Source organism: Cebidichthys violaceus, unplaced genomic scaffold (genome assembly GCF_023349555.1).
Source record: "Cebidichthys violaceus isolate CVI_PGR_0920_01 unplaced genomic scaffold, fCebVio1.0.p SCAF_30, whole genome shotgun sequence".
NCBI lineage: Eukaryota > Metazoa > Chordata > Actinopteri > Perciformes > Stichaeidae > Cebidichthys > Cebidichthys violaceus.
In genome coordinates this window covers 2,718,041-2,740,543 of record NW_027176484.1, presented here as the reverse complement: position 1 = coordinate 2,740,543, position 22,503 = coordinate 2,718,041, and the positions used below count along the sequence as shown (strand labels likewise).

At 41.9% G+C, this 22,503-nt stretch overlaps 1 protein-coding gene across 1 annotated transcript in view; it reads left to right on the top strand.

Annotated features, from left to right (window-relative positions):
* Positions 1-1,535: 1,535 nt before the first annotated feature.
* coro2ba (coronin, actin binding protein, 2Ba) overlaps positions 1,536-22,503 on the top strand; it is a 44,498-nt gene continuing 23,530 nt past the window's right edge. Inside the window, exon 1 of the mRNA XM_068724385.1 lies at positions 1,536-1,990. Coding sequence (XP_068580486.1) covers positions 1,976-1,990 — 15 coding nt within the window. The 5' untranslated portion in view covers positions 1,536-1,975. The remainder of the gene's footprint in view (positions 1,991-22,503) is intronic.

The following is a 22,503-nucleotide window of genomic DNA, read 5'->3' as shown; positions in this document are numbered from 1 at the left end:
TTAATAAATAAGTGAGTCTTAGGAATGTCAACGCACCCATGAAGCACAACCTGCCATATTACTATTTTAGCTTTTGGATGTAATAAAACTTGCCCGATGTGCACAACTAAGTGCTATCACAGCCCAACGTTAGTGGGTCAGTATTGCAATCCAGATATTTTCTCCTATAGATTGTGAAGACCCCCCCACCCACCCACCCACCCACGCACGCACACATACACAGGAAATGCTATTGTTCTTGACAGGAAATTCTGAGAGTGGAGCCTCAAATGACACTCCTAAAGACTGAGATTGAAGAGCGAAGTTACCACCCAGTGACAACATGGTGCGATAAAACCGCGGCAGGACAGAACACCATAATGCTCAGCCTGCAGTGGACAAAATGCTACCATGTCATTCAGCGTGGATCCCTTCTGTCTTTAGTGTCTTTTACTCCTGCACATGCAGACACTTACAGTACACACGCACGTAGGCAGATGCACAAAACAAAGCCAGTATTGTGTGTTGCAGCCCCTAGAGAAGAGTGTCACACACAGCTATGGGAAGTTAAGCCATGGTAACTGAGTTGGAATCTTGGCTGTCTCTCGCCTCCCTCTATTTTACACAATTAGTATGACAAAGATGTGTTACTCTTTGAGTGCGGCTGGGTGCCTTTGTGCTTCTACACTCGTGTCCTTTCCTCTTTGTGGGCTTAACAACATTCATTTGGATTTAAGACTTAAAGCAATATTTGAATTTAAGATTAGAAGGTAAAGAGTCAGGACACACTGTCAGTGCACAAATACAGTTTTAAGCATTTGCATGATATCTCATGATCCATCACAATCAGGCAAATGTGTGCTGGATCAAATGAAACTGGTTCATTGCAGTTGATTGTGTTCCACTCAGACAAAACTCGTGTGTGCAAAACGGAAGCTTTAATAACATATTTTAATTCAAATTTCACTGGAGGCGCTGATTTAAACAGCAGAATGTTGTGGAATTAAATCACAATCGTAATATTACAATTTGATTCCACTGAAAATCCCCAAAAAATAATATTGAACGGTTGCCCTAGTTCAGGGTTAAATTGATGGATACATGCAGGGATTGGGTGAAGGGTGAGGAGATAAACATAGTCAAAGAGTGTCCTCATAAGTACAGCTTTACAACTTTTAACGTGTGTGTGTGTGTGTGTGTGTGTGTGTGTGTGTGTGTGTGTGTGTGTATTATTTTCTGTGTCCCTATTTATGCGCCTAGTTCTCTAAAATGTTTTCACTTATAGAAATAACTAGATTCAGTGTAGTCTGGACTGCAAAAAATCTAAAACGTTCTTGTCTCCTCCCATCAATGCCTCTGTCACTCTCACACACCCACACACACACACACACACACACACATTTATACACACCAGATGACGTGCAGCTAGCTCCGTGCCTAAGTAGCAGACTGCGACACGGCGTCCAACTCCCTCCCTCCCTTCCTCCCTTCCTCTCTCTCCTTCTGCAGTCCTCTCCTCTCCTGTCCCAGGCAGCACTGCTCCCGCCTCTTCCTGCAGCGCTGCCTGACTGCTCATCAATAAGCTGTATTAGCCCATCACTAATCATATTGCGAGAGACGGGAGAGGGAGAGAGAGCAGGGCAGCTAGACTTTGTGTGCATCGTCAGTGTGTGTGTGTGAGTGAGTGTGTGTGTGTGAGTGTGTGTGTGTGCAGTTGGGGAGGGAGGGGTGTATCCTAGCGGGGAGCTTTTCCCTGTTGTAGTAACCAACCGCACACCGGCTGCCAGCCATTACTTCACTGCAGCAGCAATCAGCCCTTTTCGTACTTAGTGAGCCAGACGCACTAACCTGTCTGTCCCCTCCTCTTTTCTCTCTCCCTCTCTCTCTGCATATTCAGCAGAGCTGCCCTCCTCTCCTCCTCATCACTCTGCCACTCCTGCGGCGTTGCTCTTTGCTTGAAGGGGACACTGGCCTGCTCCTCACCCACTGATTCTGCATGACTGTCACAAAGGTAAGACCGCTCTGGATGGGGTGCAACTTCCAGGACGTCACCAGTGATTTGGTCTCGGGGGTTGGATTTGTACTGTGAAGGTTATTTCAGGTGTTATTCGTGTGTGTGTGTGTGTGTGTGTGTGTGTGTTTCAGTGGAGAAGATGAGTTTTTTTGAGTAGGCTTTGGAGTCGCCTGAGGATGTATGTTAATGCGTGTTCCTATTAGAAATGCGGTCTGGTTCTGATGAGACCAGAATCAACTTCTGTCACTACTCTCTTTAATCTGCATTACAGGCCGGCAATATTTCATTCTGGGTTTGAGGAAGTTTTTTTCCTTTTACAGTATCTGTGTAGGAGCTATATAAACTTTATTTAGATGAATAGAATTTAAACCTCAGGCCTGGCATTTCAAGACAACCGTTTCTTTTTGGTGCTGTGATTTTGTATACGACCTCCTTTCAAGCTGGGTTCTCATACTGCATGAGCAGGACTGTTGAGAGATGTAGTAGGTTTGACTGTTTAAGGTATTTTCTTCATTTCTCTCTACATACGAGCTGCTATGCAGGTCGGACGTTTTGTTTGCTAGCAGCTGCAGTGAGTAAAGTGTATCGCCTAAAGCCTGAGGGTGGCTTTGACAAATAGTGATTTATAATGCTAATTAACAGAAAGATTACCATTATGATATGCAAATTAGGCCTGGCGCTGGATTTCTAAGGACTTCACGAGAAATCATAACTTGAGGATTTCAGATTTTGTCAGTGTCGGTGTGCTTCAGCTCATTTTTGTGGCGTTTCCTTGATCCACTGTGGCTTGGATTGTACCTCGTTATGTTAATCATCAAATGAATAATGTAATAACTGTTCAAATGCTGGCATTATGGGGACTCAGCCCCCGTTGAGGGAAGTAAAGCAGGTTCCCACAAGGCAAAGTAAGTGTTGGGGTTAGGCATATAGCAATGTGGTTCTTCAGATTGTGCAAAGTCTTATGAAAGTAGATATAAGTCAATGAACAGCACATATGTGTGTGTGTGTATTTTAGCAGCCTCAAGCTGATCTGAAAGTAGGTGTGTCGGCCTGCTTGACTGTTAAGTGTGTATTGGTGTTTGCAGTCTGTGCTTAACTCTGCAGCGGCCGCTTAAATCCTCTTAATCAATTAACAAAGGGGGGGGGGGGCGACAAAGAGAGACAGAGAAACCGGAAGAGACACAGAGAGAGGAAATTAGCACACCTATTCCCATGTAGAGAATTAACCTGGACCAAAATAGATGACCTACTGCAGACACAGGACAATGGCCTATTTACTCACACTGACAGTCACACACACCTGCAAGCTCCACACAAACGTTTCTGTTCATACAGAACGGCACCGTTTTGTATTTCCAGCCTGCGATACAAATTCACAGACGATCGCTTCCCAAGTACAGTTTTGCCTGCGTGTGCGTGTGTGTGTGTGTGTGTGTGTGTGTGAAAGAGATTGTGTGGGAGGTGTGTGCGCCGCTGCGTAGGTGGACGTTCCCCACTACGAGAGCTGGAAGAGGAAAAAGGTCAGGTGCTTGTGTGTTGGCACTGAGCCAAACTTAAATCTGACTGTAGACAAGGCCAAAGGCATTGCAGAGAATTTTAATGAATACATACAGATTTTTTTTTTTTTTGGTCTTTGCCTGCATATTGATGTCCTACCTGCAATTATGGAATGGAAATGAGGTGAGGAGGAGGTAGGAGTGAAGGGGGGGAAAAAAGGAAAGACAAAAAGTTGCTTTGTATGAAAAAGAAAAGCACGTTACGGTAGTATCTAAAAGATAATGGGTATGTGGCAGGGGAGAGAGAGAGAGAGAGAGACAGAGAGATAGAGACAGAGAGAGACAGAGAGATAGAGAGAGAGAGAGATAGAGAGACACAGAGAGAGACAGTGAGAGACAGAGAGAGAGAGAGAGAGATAGAGAGGGTATCCAGGGAGCTGTTTTCGTGGCTTTGCCTGCCAACAGCAGAGAAGTCACCTTGGGAGGGAAACAGGACAAGAGCCTCTGTGCTGACGGGGCTGAACAGCCTTCTACCCCTCACACACACACACACACACACACACACACACACACACACACACACACACACACACACACAGACACACACTGACACCAGTCTGACTCCATGCAGCGCCTGCTTAATATCAGATCAAGATTTGTGTTGTCAGGCATGACCTCTTAGCATTACAATATAGATTTACTCGGATTTGCAACTGAGGCAAAGACATTCATGCATTTAAGCTAAGCTTGCATTTATTGAAGTAATGCGTCTTGGATTATCTCTTCGGACTGATTAGCGCAGCAGTTGTCAAAAGGGAAAGTCTGCTGTAAAACATTGTGCATCAACAACCCATTAAGTGGGACAAAAGGAGAAATATGATGTTGATGATGCATCACCAGATATAACATATTTCACATTAGCACTGCAGTTGGATTTTTTTTTGTGGCAAATTAGCAAATGTAGGGCTCGCAACCAAAACAACAAACAGAAAAGATTTATAAAAACACAATCTATATTGAATGTTATTTTGGGCTGCTGTGCATCTTATTCATCAGATTTTCTCTGTAGAGATGCTACTATATTGGTATTCTGCACTTTTTTTTAACGGGTCTAAGCATGTATATGATGCATTGCACATGTAGTCTATATGAAAATGTAATATCAAAATATTCCGTATACAATATCATATCAGGACATTCAGTGAAAAACAATGAAAACCTGCAGATTGTAAATGAAATCTGTTCTAATGATCATAACAACGTTGTGGTGGTCCTTTGGTTTACTCTGTTGTGTTCCTGACGTTGTAACATCTTTTCTAAATCTAAAGTGTTGACACTTTCCCAAAGTAACTGTCCTGAATGTCTGTTTGCTCTGTTTCTGGAGAATAAGGATTCTTACCGTACACCATGATCCACCTCTATTTATACATCTATGAAGATACTGTGGCTAGTTATTTGTGTATTGGTTATTGTTCATCCTTAAACAATTATTATTTTTAGTTACTGACTAACTGATATGTTATCACAGTGGGGATGAATGTGAACCTGGTGGACATATGCTGATGGTAGAAGTGGCCAGTAGTTTCAAGCTGTGGTTCTCAAAGTGCATGCCATCTTCGAATAAATCGAAACGGAAGAAAAAAATGTCATATATATGAAAATCATCACATTAAAAAGGGTGTAATGAGCAGTTATCCCACAGCTAATGACGTCTCAACTCACGGTTGCCGGTCGTCACAGAGCGATAGAAAGACTTGAGCTCAAATGAATCCCTCTAACAAAACTGACCTGCAGGAAAGGTTATTATAGTTTTGCATTTTTCACTAGTTTTTATTTTTATTTCGTTTTTACTTTTTGTTTTCAATTTCAGTTTAGTTTGATTAGTTTTTAAAGCGGGTTTGCTAGTTTAGTTTATTTTTTGAAAATGCTTAGTTTGAGTTTAGTTTTTACTAGTTTCAGTATTAGTGTTATTCTTTACCGCGCAATGCAACAGACCAAGTAAATCTGATTTACATGACTTTTACACTATGTGGTTTGCACTCGATATAGAGCAACATAACGCATGTTTGGGGCGTGTTCTGTAGCGCCACACAGAGGATACAGAGAGCGGTGCAGTACAGTGACGTGCGGTGAGTCTCTGACACTACATGAGTCACATTTACAAATATATGAACCCAATAGAGAAGCTTACATCACCATTCAACTGGCAGCTTGCACATTGACTACTGGTTGTTTTTCATATCAGCATTCTTTACACACACATAGGTACATATTTGATTCCACCGGGAGCGTTTTAGAAGCGGAGCGCTAGCGGGCGCACGCGATAATCTGCGTAACAACCCCGGATGTATAAAGAGAACAACAAACACATAAAAGGTTACTTTACCTGTCCGACGTTGAATTGCTGTTGATTTGTTCATATTTCCTTGTTTTTTGAGACATTTTTAAGCTTGGATGTATAATCTTAAAGAAGAGAAGTGTAGAAGAAGAGCAACGACAGAACAAGCATGAACCCGACCCGTGGGCTCTCGCTCGCCCCCTTCAGTGAGGCAGAGGTACTGTTTGCCCCTCTGTGCTTTTTCATTGCGGTTTAATGTCAGATCAGCAACACTAAATATGTTCTACACAGACGTGAAACATATTACCTATTCTATGGAAAGAAAGGACGTATAATAAAAGTGTCTACAAATATTACAGTGGTGACAAACAATGAGAAAGCAAAAGTCACGCGCTCAACCCAGTTAGTGAGGGATTCACAGTCTGAGGTGAGGAACAGCTCGTCACTGTCTCACCTCACGTGTCTCCTCTGTTTGAACAGGACATGCGCTAATTCAGCAATTTTGATTATAAAAATGCTTGAAATGATTGGAATCATACAGAATTTACATTTATAGCACAGATCAGTAGAGAAATATTGATATTTATTTTATTTTATGATTATTTGTTTTTTATTTTTCATGATGACAGGTGAGGCTCTGCCTTACCTCACCTAACGATAATAACCTTGCCTGCAGGTTGTGCTCTCTCTCCCTACATACATCAGAATGTGCACACATGTCCCATAACATGGCTGCTGCTCTATTTTTGTATTTTGTACACCTTAACTAGAAATTAACTTTTAACTTTGAGGAAATTAAATATTCAATATGATACCTAAAATTGTTAAATTGATAAGCTAACATATTTCCTTTTGAGGGGGTGCCGTGGTCTAAAACAGTTTGGGAACCTCTGGTGTAAGATATTGAGAGTCTCAAAATGAGATGTACAGTGTATGTATTTATTATTCACTGTTGCAGACACACAAGTAAACAGAGAGAGAAACTACCATTCACTTCTCTGACATAATGCGGACAGTGAAAATAGGTCAGTGCCTGTTTAAATCCATGGCCTTTGCTTTCAAACATTACAAGCCTTACTGGACTGATTCCTCTGTGAGACGGGAGCATAAGCTCTTTAGCTTTTTAACATAGACACTTCAGTCTATTGGCAAAAATGTCTTTGGGCCGGGAGGTTTATGCTATCAAATAACACAATACCTCAGATTGAAGATCATAATGTTGGTAAAATACGTGAGGGGGATGCAGCCCCTAAATGATGTCAGATTATACTGACGGTTTATGACTGTGTGTAATCTAGTGCTGGGACAAGGACTGCTGAAGACTTCCTAAGGAGATGGATGATGCAATACTTATTAGAGTTTTTATGAATCACAATACAAAGTACTGCAAAGTACAAGTAATGTTTTTAGAAATGTTTTTGCCTTTTTAATAAAATAAGTAAATGTATTTGTGACGTTTCAGGGGAAATTGTTTGTAACAATGACAAACCATCTTCATTAGGAGTGTCTGCAATTAATCACACATTTCATCCCTCACATGCAAGAAGAAGGCATAAATACCAAACATTAATTTACTATATGAAAATCAACAATATCATATATGGAGCTAAAAAGAAAACACTATAGAAATAATCACAAATTCGCCCCAAAATACTGACATTAAATGGGTTGATGCCAGTCAAATGAAGACTTAAAGCCCCAAAGGCTAAAATGCATTCTCAAAAAGATTCATCCCCAAATATTCTAGGTTACAATTGATTAATCTGTAGGGATGTACATAGCATATGAAAATGCATCAATAACTAAATAAAACCACCATGATAAACACAGCAAGGCCTCAAAAATATCCCAATTGGCAAGACCTTCATCAATGTATAGATATGTAAAAAAAACAATAATCAAACTTGTATCAAGTCTTAAGTAGGTCTGTATAAATAGACCCTACAAACCCCAAGAGGTGATTTCATTCAAAAACAAATCACATATTTAGAAGGTTATGCTTGCAGATGAACCTACTTAATATACAAAGTTAATAATAATAAATGTACTTACTGAAATAGATGTGTAATGTGTTCTTCTGGTCTGCCTTTGTTTGAAAGTACATCACAGAGAGACAGAAAGGTAATAGAGAAAGGGGTATGAGGTAAAATAAAGGCCTTTGACTCTGATATTACCATTACATGTTCATCCATGAAACCCCACACATGATTATTATGTCTGAACTCATTCAGTGTTTGTATTCTGAAGTCCTTATTGCAAAACATCTAGCCACAATCAACAGAAAACCCCTTTTTGACCTGTTTTTGTCTAAAAGTCAAACTGGTGTTTTTACACGTTTAACCCCTAAAAATGACATTTTAAATCTTGAAAGTATGTACATTTACTTCCATTCATTTCCATTGAAAATCTTGCTGTTGCAGATACAACACTAGAAGCTTGCTAATCTGCAGCATATTCATTCTCTAAATCCTGAAGATAAGTAGAATATTGAATGAAAGTAAAAAGAATTCAATGTTGTTCTTGAGTGAGATGCTTAGCGCTGCATACAGCATGCTGCTTTCAGCATGCTGCTTTCAGCAGTGTAGCAGAAAACTGCCAACACAGCTAGCACATCAGGGCACAGCAAGGGATTATCATCACTATATCTGGACACTCTGTTCTCATTTGCTTTGCGATTGCGTGGATGTCTGTGTCTGAGCGCGGGTGGGTGGCAGACACATTATGTGTAGGTGGGGTGGAACACTTCCATTACTACTAAAACGGCACAGAGTATCAGAGATCTTGTAAAAATCAGCAAAAGGAAAAACCTGCTGTCTTTCGACCTGAGACTGTGTGACTGTGTGTGTCTACATCCTCAAGGCTGTTCGACTTCATCTCAAAGTAGCTCAATGAAACCCTGCAGCTCACAGCTGCTCCCTTACATAAGATGAATAAGTGGGAAGAACAAACCCATACAGTAAAACTACTCAGCCTTCAGCCGGATCAATAGAAGACCACTTGTGTCCTCCAGCGACACAGGGGGCAACAGAGGCTAGCTCATAGCAGTGATCGTTGCCCTGAGTTACCTTCCTGTCAGTTTTCGTTTGGGCTCAGTCCACAGGGCTCGAGGGAGAGGCATAATGGCCTCAGCGGGATTTCCCTGCGCAACACACATGACCTCTCCAGAAGGCTGAGGTCACCAGAGACGTTGGGAAATGAAAGCGCAGAAGGACTGAACCCCGTTTCATATTCAAGCCAGTTTCTGAGCATCGAGGAAGCTATTTAACCGTGCCATAAAGCATAAACGGCAAGCTGCTGGCATAGAAAGAAGTTGAACAGACTATTTGGACCGTTCTGTTGAATACCCCTTTGATTAGAAAGCTGCGATTTGCACGGCAACCCCAAAAAATGGTCCAGTTGTTTTTGGTTGGATACCACAGAAAGAGCAGTGTGCCAGGGCTGGGGAGGGGGCTGGGGAGAAGGACAGAGGGACGCTGAGGGAGGAGAGGAGGGTCCGAGATGAGGAGGGGGAGGACCGGCTTTTGAAGTACCCCTTATTGTTCCTTTAGACACCAGCTAAAAATGCTCCCCAGCTGACACTAAAGGGAGTCCCGTGTGGTGAGAAGTGACCGTCTGTTCCCAGAGGACGTCCCCACACACACACACATACTTATGTTTGTATATATTTTAGAGGACCCTTTATGACTATATTCATTTTCTGGCTTATAACTCTAACCTTCACCATCTGCACTGAGCCCCTAACCTCGCCCTAATCCCATTTTAGCTTTAACCCTTCGAAATAAAAGCCTATTCCTCAAATACGATTTTCCAAATGCTTTTACCCAATTAGGACACCCCCCCCCCCGAATGAACGCGCAAAAAGGTCAGACTTGATTTGAAACCGATGAAGACCTGCTACTGTTTCTATCAAAACTCCACGTACTCCTGCTCCTGTACACATGCTTTTTGAGGTTTGCTCTTTTGCACATTATTAAAGCCCAGATGAGCTGTAAATGTTCTCTCTTTTGCTCAAATGTCTTGATTCTGTAGGTCTAAAACTCTCACAAAGATAAAAGCACAAGCACACACACACACACACACACACACACACACACACACACACACACACACGTGCACACACACACGTGCACACACTGGTTTCTCTCTAGCAAAAGCTTTACATTTAACCACGCTGACGTGAATTCTATATAATTCAAAGTAGCATTCCAGCTGTGTTAAGTGTGTTTGCAATTACATATCTGCAAACACCCCAATTATGAAGGAGGCCCACTCTGCTCCGATGTCAGGCGCACACATGCGGTCGGAAAGACGTCTGAAAGCCATTTTCGGAGTGTTTACGGTACGGCTTCTGCTGTCAACTGTGAGGCTGTTTAGACTCTCGTAGCATAAAACGATTCAAGATACGTTTTCAAGATATGAAAGCTCTGACCAATGTGCTTTTTATAATGATTTTATTTGTCCAATCAATATAGAAAATAAACACTTGCTGTAGAAAGGCCGTGCACGTTGATGCACACTAATCCAAGCGCATCCACACTCAAGCTGTCTTAAAGTCTGTACTCGGGGCACCTCGCCCACCATAAATCTTAAGTGAGTCTGATTTAGACCACTGGCCATTTGTCAAGCTTACTGTTTACCCGCACGCTCTCTCACACACACCGACACACAGGCAGACACGTTAAACTGAGAGCTAAATCGCCAGCCTAGCAACCCAAAACCTGCTATTCCTGGAGCAGGAAAAACACACAACAGTTTAGCAGATTAAGACTTCTAAATCCAGAATTAGGCTTTTTGCTTTCTTATATTCACTCTAAATGGAGCAGATAAAAGAATTAACACGGACGAGAGCAAGTTGTGTGTGTGTGTGTGTGTGTGTGTGTGTGTGTGTGTGAGGAGGGTTGGCGGGGGGGGGGGGGGGGGCAGACAAAAAGTGTGAGAAAAAAGAGGAAGGTTGTGAGAAAGCCACAGAGAAGCATTCACCACAGGAAGACATTCAGATCTCATGAGCTCATGGCCTGTCAGAGAGCTTCCTATACCCTTCTCAACGTCTGTAAAAACTGTACTTTTCAGAATCAGTTGGGGAACTCTTCCTTCCTTGTGTCACTGCACAAATCATTCCTCCACTGTAAAGGCAAACACACAGTCCAGGCTCTCACATAATAGGTGACTTTCTCGCCAAAGTACAGGACTTGAATTCATTGCGAAAAGTGCACAGGGGAAAGCTTTCTTGTGGCTTTTGTTGGATAGAAGTGTTCATTTTTGGATTCCCCGTTTGGGAGGTCGCTGAAATGAAAGAGGAGGCAATAATGTGAAATTATTTATGAATATCCTCCAGCGGAAATACAGATCCAGGGGAGAGTGACCATTTCCAGCCTCCCTTTTCCCCTCCAGCTGAGATTAGGTGCACATCCCATGGAATGTGTGTGTGTGTGTGTGTGTGTGTGTGTGTGTGTGTGTGTGTGTGTGTGTGTGTGTGTGTGTGTGTGTATTACTCATGTTGTGGGGACATAAATCTGTTAATACAGTCATATTACGGGGACTCGCCTCACTTTTGTGGACAAAATGCACGTCCCCATAATGTAAATCATTACATTTTGAGGTGAAGACTTGGTTTAATGTTAGGGTAAGGTTAGGCTTAGGGTTAAGCTTTGGCTCAGTCTCCAGGAAATGAAGGTAAGTCAATGTAATGTCCTCTAACGCGATGGAAACCCGACTCTGTGTGTGTGTGTGTGTGTGTGTGTGTGTGTGTGTGTGTGTGTGTGTGTGTGTGTAGTCTGGACAATCAGGACATACGATGTGCTTCCTGTTTGTGGGCCCAGGGCCAAGGCAGTAAGTGCACTGAGACAGGTGGATGTGTGTATGATTGTGTGTAAGTGGCTGTGTGGTTAAAAGCATAGTCAAAGTTGATGGACTCCCCAATTTTCAACGTTAAGATGCCAGCCAAATATTCTGCCCAGAGGATTCATCAGTGTTTTTGTTGCTGCTGTTTATAATCTTCCCGATGCAAATATAACAAATGAATGCACTGCTGGTTTCTTGTGTAGCATGAATGGAGTGGGCTACAACTGCATTTCGTTGAGTAACCCAGTTTTTCCAACCCAACTGGAGTGTGAGTAACACGAGGTAAATACTTTATTACAAAGACGTTTCATACTTCAGCCTCAGTTTCTTCAAGAATTTTTACAGAAAATTCAAGAAACAATATTTTTCTCTCCCCCATCATGGATTCAAACCCTTTCTCATTTTTATCTTTTCTTTCTTTTTCTTTTTCTCAATTTCCATTTTGTTGCCTTTTTTTATGTCGAGCAATCTGTCTGTCTTCGTCGTTGTCTGTCTTTCCCTCTTTGGCGTCCTAAAACTCCTGTGGCCTTTACAACAGAGTTGAAGCGACACAAGAGGCTCTCTTGTCACATACCAAAAATGTGACTGGCTAATCTGCCAAACATGTCGGTTTGACTGTCTGACTGCTCATGCTTCTTTGTTTATTATCAGACTGGCGTGCTGATGTTGCCGTGTTCCCAGATCTCAGAAATGACTTGAGTACAAATGTATTGTAACCGATAGGAATAATGGCTATAAGACATAAGACACCAGACACCAACCGTCCCTTTTAACTGTCCCAATGACTCAATATATGGAGCTCTTCTCGTTTAAGTTTCAGTTTGGTGAACGACAGAGGCACTGAGAAAGGAATGCGCTCTGTATTTATTTTGAGTGTAGCCGGTGGAGCTGCAGTGGTCAATATGCGTCAACCATGCAGGCCATTGCAGCGCCACTGCAGTGAGAACCAGGGTGGTCCGCTTTCTCACTGGAACAGTAGCTGCCTGGTTGGGAGACTTGATGAAGTGTCGTGGAATCTACTTACGTAATTTGATCCCACGATCACATTCCCAGGCGTGAGGCTGACAATAGCGACGCTGTATACTGTGCTGGGTTTTCACTTCTTGCTTGCTTGTGCGATGTCGGCTCACATCTGAGATGTGTTCTATCAGCGGGGCCGACGCCTAATGGTTTGTGAGTTGTTTGTTTCTCACACGTGGTCAGGTGGTCAGGTGGTCAGGTATGACGAACTGTGATGTCCTGCTGGTAAAGCACATGTTCGAGACATGAGACGTATCACATTTGAACATACAGACTATGATTTTATCTTTGTGCGCATTATGCTGGAGGTAGAACTGTATTCTGCACTGACTGGAACAGTCGAGAGCTGAGTGCACACAAGAGAGCAATGAGTGGGGAGTGGGGCAACGAGTGAGAGCACATCCATGAAGGATGATACTACCACCCACTCTCTCTCTCTCTCTCTCTCTCTCCCTCTCTCTCTCACACACACACACACACACACACACACACACACACACACAGACATCCGCATGGGAGTACATCAGGGTCAGATTCAGCTCTGTATTTCGCCTATGGGCGTTGATAGCAGTGTAAATATAGATATCAGTCTTTCCTTTTGTCATGTGCTTTGGTTCTTACTACATGTCTCTACTGTTCCCTCTCCTTTTGTATGGAACATATTCAATGTTGCTAAAAAAATGAGATACAGAGCCTCTAATAAAGGCTACGGTAGATGGTGAAAGTGTCCGCTCTAAACGACAGATAACGCCTGGTGTGTCAGCAGTTTGCCGAAATGATTTTTGCCGAACCGATCGGGCTCGTTTGGGATCAGTTGGCGTTTGGAGAGATCAGACGCCAGGTGGTGCACAGGGAACCTATCGTTGCTGCAGAAACCTGGGTTCAGTTCAGAAGTCCTCCAGGGTCTCCTCATTTCTGTGTCGGCAGTGTTCATAGACGGGAAGTTGGTCAAATTGAGCGCTCTTCTTGCTGCTAGTGACTCCTAGTGGTTGGTCAGGGCGTCTTGCGGAGTGAATGGGTTCTGGGGTGGATAGCGTGAACAGAACAGCTGTGGTGAGCTGGCAGGTGAAAAAGAACGGCCGTGTCGATCGCAAGAGTCATTTCGTCGACTTTCTACACCCACCTCAGACTAATAGTTAGTAGCGGGAGAAAAGACAAAATAATTATCTTAGATCAAGCATTCTACGTGCTGATTTGTTGAGTATGTAATTTGAAAGCTACTTTATATTTGTCTTGCAGACCGTTGTGTAGGCAGCGACATGACACTGCACCACTAGAGGTTTCATTTATACTCGTTGCACAGAGCTGTTATCCGATTCTTCCTTCAGAGTTTTTTGCCGCATACTTTTTTTATGAGAAACGTCAAATGTCAGTCCGTCGTTATTTTTGGAGAATCTGTTCTTAACGTGTGGATTTCCATTGCCGTCACTATGGTAACACAGTGACTGTCTAAAGAGAAACAGTCGAGAAACAAAGAGCCTTTACAACATTGGAATTCATGCTTCTCCATTCATGTCAAACATGAACTGTATTCTCTGCTACTTGTGGAATTGTTTTGTCAATGCTATTCATAGAGCTTTTACAACATTGTTTTATGGCATTAATGAAACATATTGATAAATTACCTATTTTATGTAGGATTCTATATAAAAAAGATGAATTAACATGCTTGATGCTACTTTACAAGGACTTAGTCCTGCACCTGCACATTCCTTTGTCTAGAAAGCTACTTCAACTTGCTCTCTTATTTAGTTTGACATTATAAAAACAAAAAAAAAAGAGAGAGAGAGAGAAAGTGTTGACTCTACATGGCTCTCAACATGGTGATGGCTGCGGCAGCCTAATGATGCTAACAGTACGAACAGTGTAAACAACGGCAAAGCTGCTGACAGAGCTAACAGTGTGTACCTGAGGGGGACATGGCGGGTGGGTGCTATACGCTGCTGTGACGACGCCGTGGATCGGGACTATTTTAATGCTCTCAAACCCCAAATTTGTATAAATCTTGTATTGGATTTGTGTTAGGAAGATCGAAACACTTTGGATTTAAGGACAACAAATCCCAGTGCTGAGGGAAATCCTGCGGACACCACATTATTGTATGTAGACCTACTGTATGCATTTCTCCTAGTGTTATTGTTTACTGGACGGATTCACCAGCTGAGAGTCAGCTGTGTCTGCATTCCGGCCCTTTGCTTCTTCACCGTGGGTGGCGACTGCAGCTGAGCGGGTTTGCTGGGTCTCTGCTGATGTGCCAAGGTCATTTATTTATATAGAGGGTTCGTGGAAAGAGATGAAGTAGGAAGATTTGGATGCTATATTTTCCTAAATTCACACATGAAAAACGTACCGAATAGCCAGTAAAACAATACGTTTTATAAATGTTGGGTTTAGATGATAATTGGGTAAGGTTATGCAACTAAACGTTAGTTTAGGAAAGGCTGTAATCACTGTTGAATAAAATTCAAAGGAAAAAAAATAAGCACCATTCAAATATATTTTTGTCATTAAACGTCACGTAAAAGTGTTGTTAGTGCTGCCGATCCCACTGAGAGTTGACACCTCATCCTGAGCTCTGTGCAGTTTTCAGCTCGTTGTTTTGATTTGACGTGTGAAGAAAAGCCAAAGATCTTTGACGCCAAAGAGACACATATTGTTTTCTCATGAGCTGTATGACCACATCAGGAAAACATACACTCCAATGAGCCCATGTTGTTCTTTTTCTGCTGGATGTATAAGCATGCAGTTATGTGCCAACACATCATTTGTAAGACAACATCTCCTCCCACACAATTGTAGACATATGAGGCGAAACACATGAGGCGGAATTATGTTGACGGCCTAAAGAAATCTTCCACTAACATCAATTTGGTGCTGTTTACCTTTAAAAAGACCAGTTAGGTGAGTTGTTTTCCAGATTCATGTAGAATCATTGGACAATCTGCTAGACAGGTATTATAGTTATTTTCCCCCAAGTTAATTCGTTCCTTGTGTCAGCCTGGCAACACTAAAAGACATTATTTTACGTAGTCAGGGGGAAAAGGTAAGGCTGATGTGGTTTCGAGTGGAAAGGTGCTGAGGATAGCAGCAAAGAAAGGCATGTAAAAATACAGCAGGTCACCGTGTCGTGAAAAGATAGAATGAGAAGCTTTAATGTTAATCTTCATTCTAAAGTCTGCAAATATATCTGATCCAACCCCACCGTACCGCACAGCCCTTGAATTTGCTCGGTGAAGTTGGCATCCCTCGATTATTAACCTTATGCCACTGTAGAACTCTAACTGGAAACATTTTTTTAATAAGGGAGCCACTGTGTCTTCACATCAATGAAACCACAGAAAGATAGGTCATTTGGATGAAACAACCAGGAGAGACAGCATGGAACTGATGGGAGGCCTAACTACTGCATAGACAGGCCTGCCTGGGATCTGAACTAATTTTCCAAAAAATTAATTAGTTGTTAAACCACCTATTTGACTGTATTTTCTGCAGCCTGTGCAGAAGTCTAGGAGTTGCTTGTTAGGTTATTTGGTTGTAAGTTGTGCTGTATAATGATGACTTTATTAAGTAACGTAATTTACTGCAGTGCAGAACCCATATGAGTTGTTATGATGTGAAGAAGATAGAAAAGAGACGTTCATGTGTGTCATGTATTGTTTATGGACATTGGTTAGTTTTAATTTGAACAATAACACAACCAACAATATGTGGTTTGCGTGTATGAGAGAACTAAATAGATTAGCTTTACCCGCACACATGTTACACTCTTTTACACATTTTAAGAGGATCTGTCTCTGATTTCTGACATGTTGTTCCCATGCCATGCCGCTGCTAATCAGTTATGGTACGATAAGATAGAACTGTACTCATACAAACGGAAATTTTTATGCAGCAGTTGCAGTACAAAGTAGGAAAGAGTGCAAATATGAAATATCAATAAAGGTGATAATGAAACTTTACCCTTTAACTTACCTTTATGCCCTCAAACCTGTATCAAGGGCTCTCTAGAAAGCTCACTGTTAAGAAATGTTGTGTCGGTGTTTGAAAATGTACCTCCAGTATAACATTATTATTACTGAAAAATACTCATTCTCATATTCACACAAAATACGTCTTTTAAAGGACAACCTCGTCATACAGATCAGCTCTAAATATATCTAGTAATTGTGTACTCTGATTTGCAACATCACTGATCCGTTTTACAAGATTACTGCCTAGTCCAACCAAAGCCACTGTAATACACACAAAAAAACGGGATACACGGAATGGAGGGTGGTAAAGATTAAAACGTAAGCTAAAGTGTTACTCTGGAAGCGAGCAGATCCAGCAGGGAGTAGACGGTGCCAATAAAGAATCCCTCGTGGAATAACGGCCAAAATTAAATATTAGTCCATAGAGGATAGTGGAATGAGGTCTTGCGTATTACAGCTGCCTTTTTTTAACTGGGACACATAGGTCTGCTGTACTGTAGAAGTCCAAATGACAGGCTGGCAATAAACAGATCAATGCAACAGACTGGAAAAATGTGCATGAGTGACCATTGATTGATATCCAACTTATTGCTAGCTAGACAAACGCTGTCCTGCCATGCGAGAGTCCTGCTCTTATATAAACTTTCCAATAAATGGAACAAAATATAATAAGCATATGGAGGCATATGGATGTAGAATGACAGCAGCATTAAATACTGCAGTCCTGTGGTTAGATTTCTCGGGGTGATCTCATCAACAGAGTGGCTCCCCTGAAATAGGTCAAATTCACAACACATTAACCTTCACCCACATATGGGAATACTGTCATTTCAAATGTTGCTTAACAAGCTCACACGTGTGCAAAGGCGATTACTGTTGCCTGTTTCTCTTTCCCTTCTGTGTGTGTGTGTGTGTGTGTGTGTGTGTGTGTGTGCACATTTTTGAAGTGTTGAGTAGGTATGCCTTTTTTCTTCTTCTTCTTTTTCTTGATTGGAGCAGAAAGCTGAGAAAGACAATATTGAAGAGACACTGGAGAAATGATACCAGATGTGCAGGAGTGCATATGTTTGTTTTAAACAGCACTATCTCAATACACATCTCGCCATCTTCACACATGTTCTGATCTGCACCGGCTTGATTTCTATAATATAATTGTGGTTTAACCTGCTTACTGCGGTAGAAAAACACATTAAAAGTCTTTCGTCACAACCGCCGCTCTGGATAAACAGGAACATCTGGAGTTTCCCTGCCCCCACTCTAAAACTGGCAAAAGTGCCAACATTGCTGCAATCGGTTTGTCTCTCACAGATTTGCCCTTCTTTGTATGCTGACTATGATAATAGACTGTGACTTGTGACATCATTAATTTGCGTTGAAGAACCAACAGAAGGAGAAAAATCCTGTGGCCCAATTAGCCCTCTTAACGTCAGGAAGAAGCTTTATCTATGCTCTCTTAAATTGTTACTGCTGTTTAATTCCTGTCCTCTGGCTACTGGATTTTTACTCCAACATCAACAAACCACAGCTCACCTTTCCCAAATGATGAATTCATTCATAATATGGAGTGCAAGTACATTCTGCATTTCTTAGAACCTGTAGTTATTCCATGGACCCTCCAACAATGTGAATCAACTACTCCATTAAAGTCAGTAACTATAAAGAGATTACAGAGACCTGACCTGGTGCTCTAATATGATATTGACGTGTATGAGGTTCCTGTACAAGGACATTCGTTATCTCTTTACCCTGGGTAACTGTATCAGACAAATGGCTATATAATATCCTTCCGCGACTGGTATCCAGCATCTGTACCTTCTGTCCGTCAGTAAATCAATACTTGTTGTATTGAATACAAGATATCTCAACGACCACTGGAAGGACTGGTGAAAACAGCGTTTTGCTGTGAAAATTCAAAGTAAACCAATGATGATTCCTCAAGATTCTGGTGAATCCCTGACTGTTTGTGTAGCACCAGCATTTGACCAAAATGACCACCTGTACACAAGAAAAAAATGTATTTTGTTTCTCCATCACGTCCATGCTGTCAGATGTGAGGAACTTTGCAGCTTAGGAACCACCAGCGATGCTTTAGACTGTTATTCTGTGTATTCCTTTATTTTGGTGTTATGTCTACAGTTGCTTTCATATTTAATGTAACCATTTAATTTCATGTACAAACGTGCTTGTGTATATATATTATTAATCAAAGTACTATCTCAAAAATGAATGAGTATTGTTAGCTTTATGTAAATGTATTTTTTTTGCACCAAGATGGCAAACATTTTTCTATTGGATTGATGATTACTTGATCTTTCTGATTTAGTTCCTTCTTGGATTAATTATCATATTCTTACATGTCCTTCCAAGCAGTATCACATAGATGATAGGAAGATCAGTATTCTAGCAGCACAAGTCCTTGTTGCCAAGGTTCAGTTGGCCACTGTCTGGAACGGAGAAGTCCTTGGCCAAGCAGATGGTCTGGCACTTAGCTGGGCCACTTTCTCTGTCAAGGTTTTCTTTTTCACGCTCATCCATCCAATCAGTCCTACAAAGGGAGACAGAATGAGAGAAAGAGACAGTGAGAGGACACAGCAGAAAGAGAAAGGAGACATGTGATAGATCGAGGTGGTAGAGATACCGAACGGGTGTTCAGTCCATCTGGTCATTGACACAATTGAGCAGGATCGACCGTAACGTAACTTAAGCTACAGACGTAATGTCATGTGTTTTACATTGTCAGTCAAGTCACAGTCAAGGTTGGGCTCCTCATTAAACCTTGGGCTAAAGTTCGGTCACCTAATAACCAATGAAGGAACAGGCACCATCATCTCTTGCACAAAGACACAAGCACACCTCAGCTCACTTGAAATAAAAAACGTTCATCCGCCTACAGTTCGGCTAAAGTGTTAGCATACCCATCAAAAGTAGTTTTTGGACCAGGGGAACTTTTTCATAGTTCATAGCAATCAAATTTTTGGGGTGTCCGCACCCCAAGAACTAGGAACGATCCTTTGAACTAGAACTAGGAACGATCCTCTGAACTAGAACTAGGAACGCTCCTTTGAACTAGAACTATGAACGATCTCTTGAACTAGAACTAACAACGATCTCTTGAACTAGAACTAACAACGATCTCTTGAACTAGAACTAACAACGATCTCTTGAACTAGAACTAGGAACGATCTCTTGAACTAGAACTAGGAACGATCCTTTTCTGAACTATAATCTAGGAACGATCTTTTTCTGAACTAGAACTAGGAACAATCCTTGTTCCTAGAATGTTGTTTTGAAGGATTTGTTTAGCTCCTATTTTGGAGTAAGTAGGTTCTCTTCCAGAACAAGAGGAACTATGAGTGACGCATGAGTGCGGGGATTGGTCAAACACCTGAGCCAATTTAGCACTGGCAACAGCAATTTTTAACAACCAATTAGTTGTGTAAACAACAGACAACACAATGACAAAAAGCTCAGATTGAAAGAAATGGAAGAAAACACGGACAGATGGACCGCCAGTTAACTCGTTCATGACCACACACCCACTGAGTTAAAGAACAAGTGAGAGCCTCTGCTCAGCGGGCTAACCCAGTAACTCAACCGCTAACCCACTAAAGTTAGCACAAAGGCTAACCCGGTAGCACAAAGCACACCCACTGAGCTGAAGAAGCGGATTCGAGCAGAAATAGCGACAGATACTTTTGTGACATAATTGTGGCCTGTAACAGAGCTGTTCACTTATTCTGATAAAACAAAAAAAAGCTAAAAGAGTTTGTAGCAAAGGTAGCAAACTCACCGCTCCAGCACATCTGGGAGAGCAGCGAGCGACGCCACTTGCATACGCAAACGGATAAAAAGCCCTTGAAGGTAATTAATGCTCGGGGGACCTTCCCAATGGGCAGTTCCTCTCAGGAAATTCCCAGAACTGTTTGGTCAGAAAAAGCCAAGACAGAGCTACTGCTTGTATTTGACTCACAAGAGGTAATTATAATGCCCGTCAACTTGCACCCTCAGCAATCACCTTGAAGTTTTGGAGGGCAATATCTTAACAGATCTGAAATCATAACTGACCGAATGATTAATCGTTCCACAGAAATGGTTTCTGTGATCTTACTTCAATGATTGATTTCAATAATCTGATGAAAGTGCTCCTGCTTCTTTGGCTCAGTGCCATTTGGCTTTCTCAATTTGAACCACCGCCAGAGGGATTTCATTTCAGAGCTGATGAGATTTGTGTACTATGACATTAATCAACTTTCTTTAGTGTCGCTTCTCCAAAAAGTCTGGAAGCTTTCTCCTAAAGCACAATTTCATTCATCCTTACGTATCATCTTTGCTCATGTCCACCATGTATAGAATGGAAACTGTGGTTCAAGTTGTGTTTTCAAATGACAACAAAATCAAATTATTTCAGCTTTTGCTGCTCAACTTTTATATAAAAGTATAATCTGCAGGTATGAGGATGTATTAAATGACAGCTCACTGGCATTACATCTGAGGGAATTGCCGTCAGGATAAGGACAACATAAAGATGAAGCTTAAATGCTTCTTGGAAGTTGATTTTTTATTTTTTTTTCATCATTTTGATGCTTCAGTTGTGAGTTTTTAAGATACTGAAATATCAATCCATTTATCTCCAGACAGTTTCAGTTGGCTCAGAGCGGTGTGTGCAGGCAGGTGGTCTGACAGAGGGGAGTTAATCTCTGTCTGGTAAAAACCTCCTCTGCTCCTCCTCTCTGTCTGATTTTTTTCCTTTGTTTCTTTCAATATTTCATCATTCTTTTGTTTGTCTTCCCCTGCCTTTTCTTCTTCTCTTTTCTTATCTCGTCTTCTCCTTCACCTCGAGGCCCTTATTCTCTCTTTAAGGCGGCGTTCGCCTCACATCATCTCTGTTTCTCTTTTGTCACTGTGCCTCACATGTCCTCTTTTGTGTCTTTGTTTCCTCTGGACTTTTCCTTTACCTTGAGTCCCCCCCCCCCCCCCCCCCCCTGTCATTCGGGGTGCGAGGGCCAGCTCACATCATTATGCTCCAAAAAGCACATGGCAGAAAAACTCCTCTGGGAAAAGGAAAGGCAAGCACAAGGGAGATTATTAATTTAGACCATCCTTCTGGTTTTCAATGACTGACCTTTTAAGTGGAATTGGAAATAAATGTGTCTGTCTGCATTTGATTGTGAACTATTGTATGTTGTACACAGTACCACAGTACTGTATATATCCATAGTGATTTTATTAGCTGGACGATAACACTGCTGTCATCCACGTCCTTTGACACCACGGGGCGATGGATGGATGGATTCCGAGACACCCACTCCTCCATGCCTGTGCTCTGATAAGTGCCCTTCAGCTGGGTTTCTGGGTTTCCTGTCCTTGGGTGGTGTGCTCATTGCACCATTACAGCTGCTTAATGGGGCTGGCTAAAGGCCTAAGAGCTGCCATTAGCTGAGCTCCTGCATCTCCTGTCATTATGGCTGAGTAATACCCTATCATCATGAACGCACACTCCAAAACTCAAACAGCACTGGCAGCTGTTTCACCATCTAGCCATGGCACAAAGACTGTATAAAGGAACACTTAAGTAATACTTAACTGTCTACTTTGGGGGGTTTTTTGTTACAAAGTTATTAACAAAGATGGAGTCAATGAGTTTCATGATTGTGTTACTGTAAACTAAGGTTAAACGTACTACTCGTGAAATTTCGGCCACTAGCTTTTGAGCATTTTTGGACAATATTACAGCTGCAACAATATTTCCTTTTTCTCCAATGCACTATCTACGGCACACCGAAACAGTGGCTGGCACAGTCTGTATAACAAGACTACAGCCATGCTAGCAGCCCTGTGAGGCTG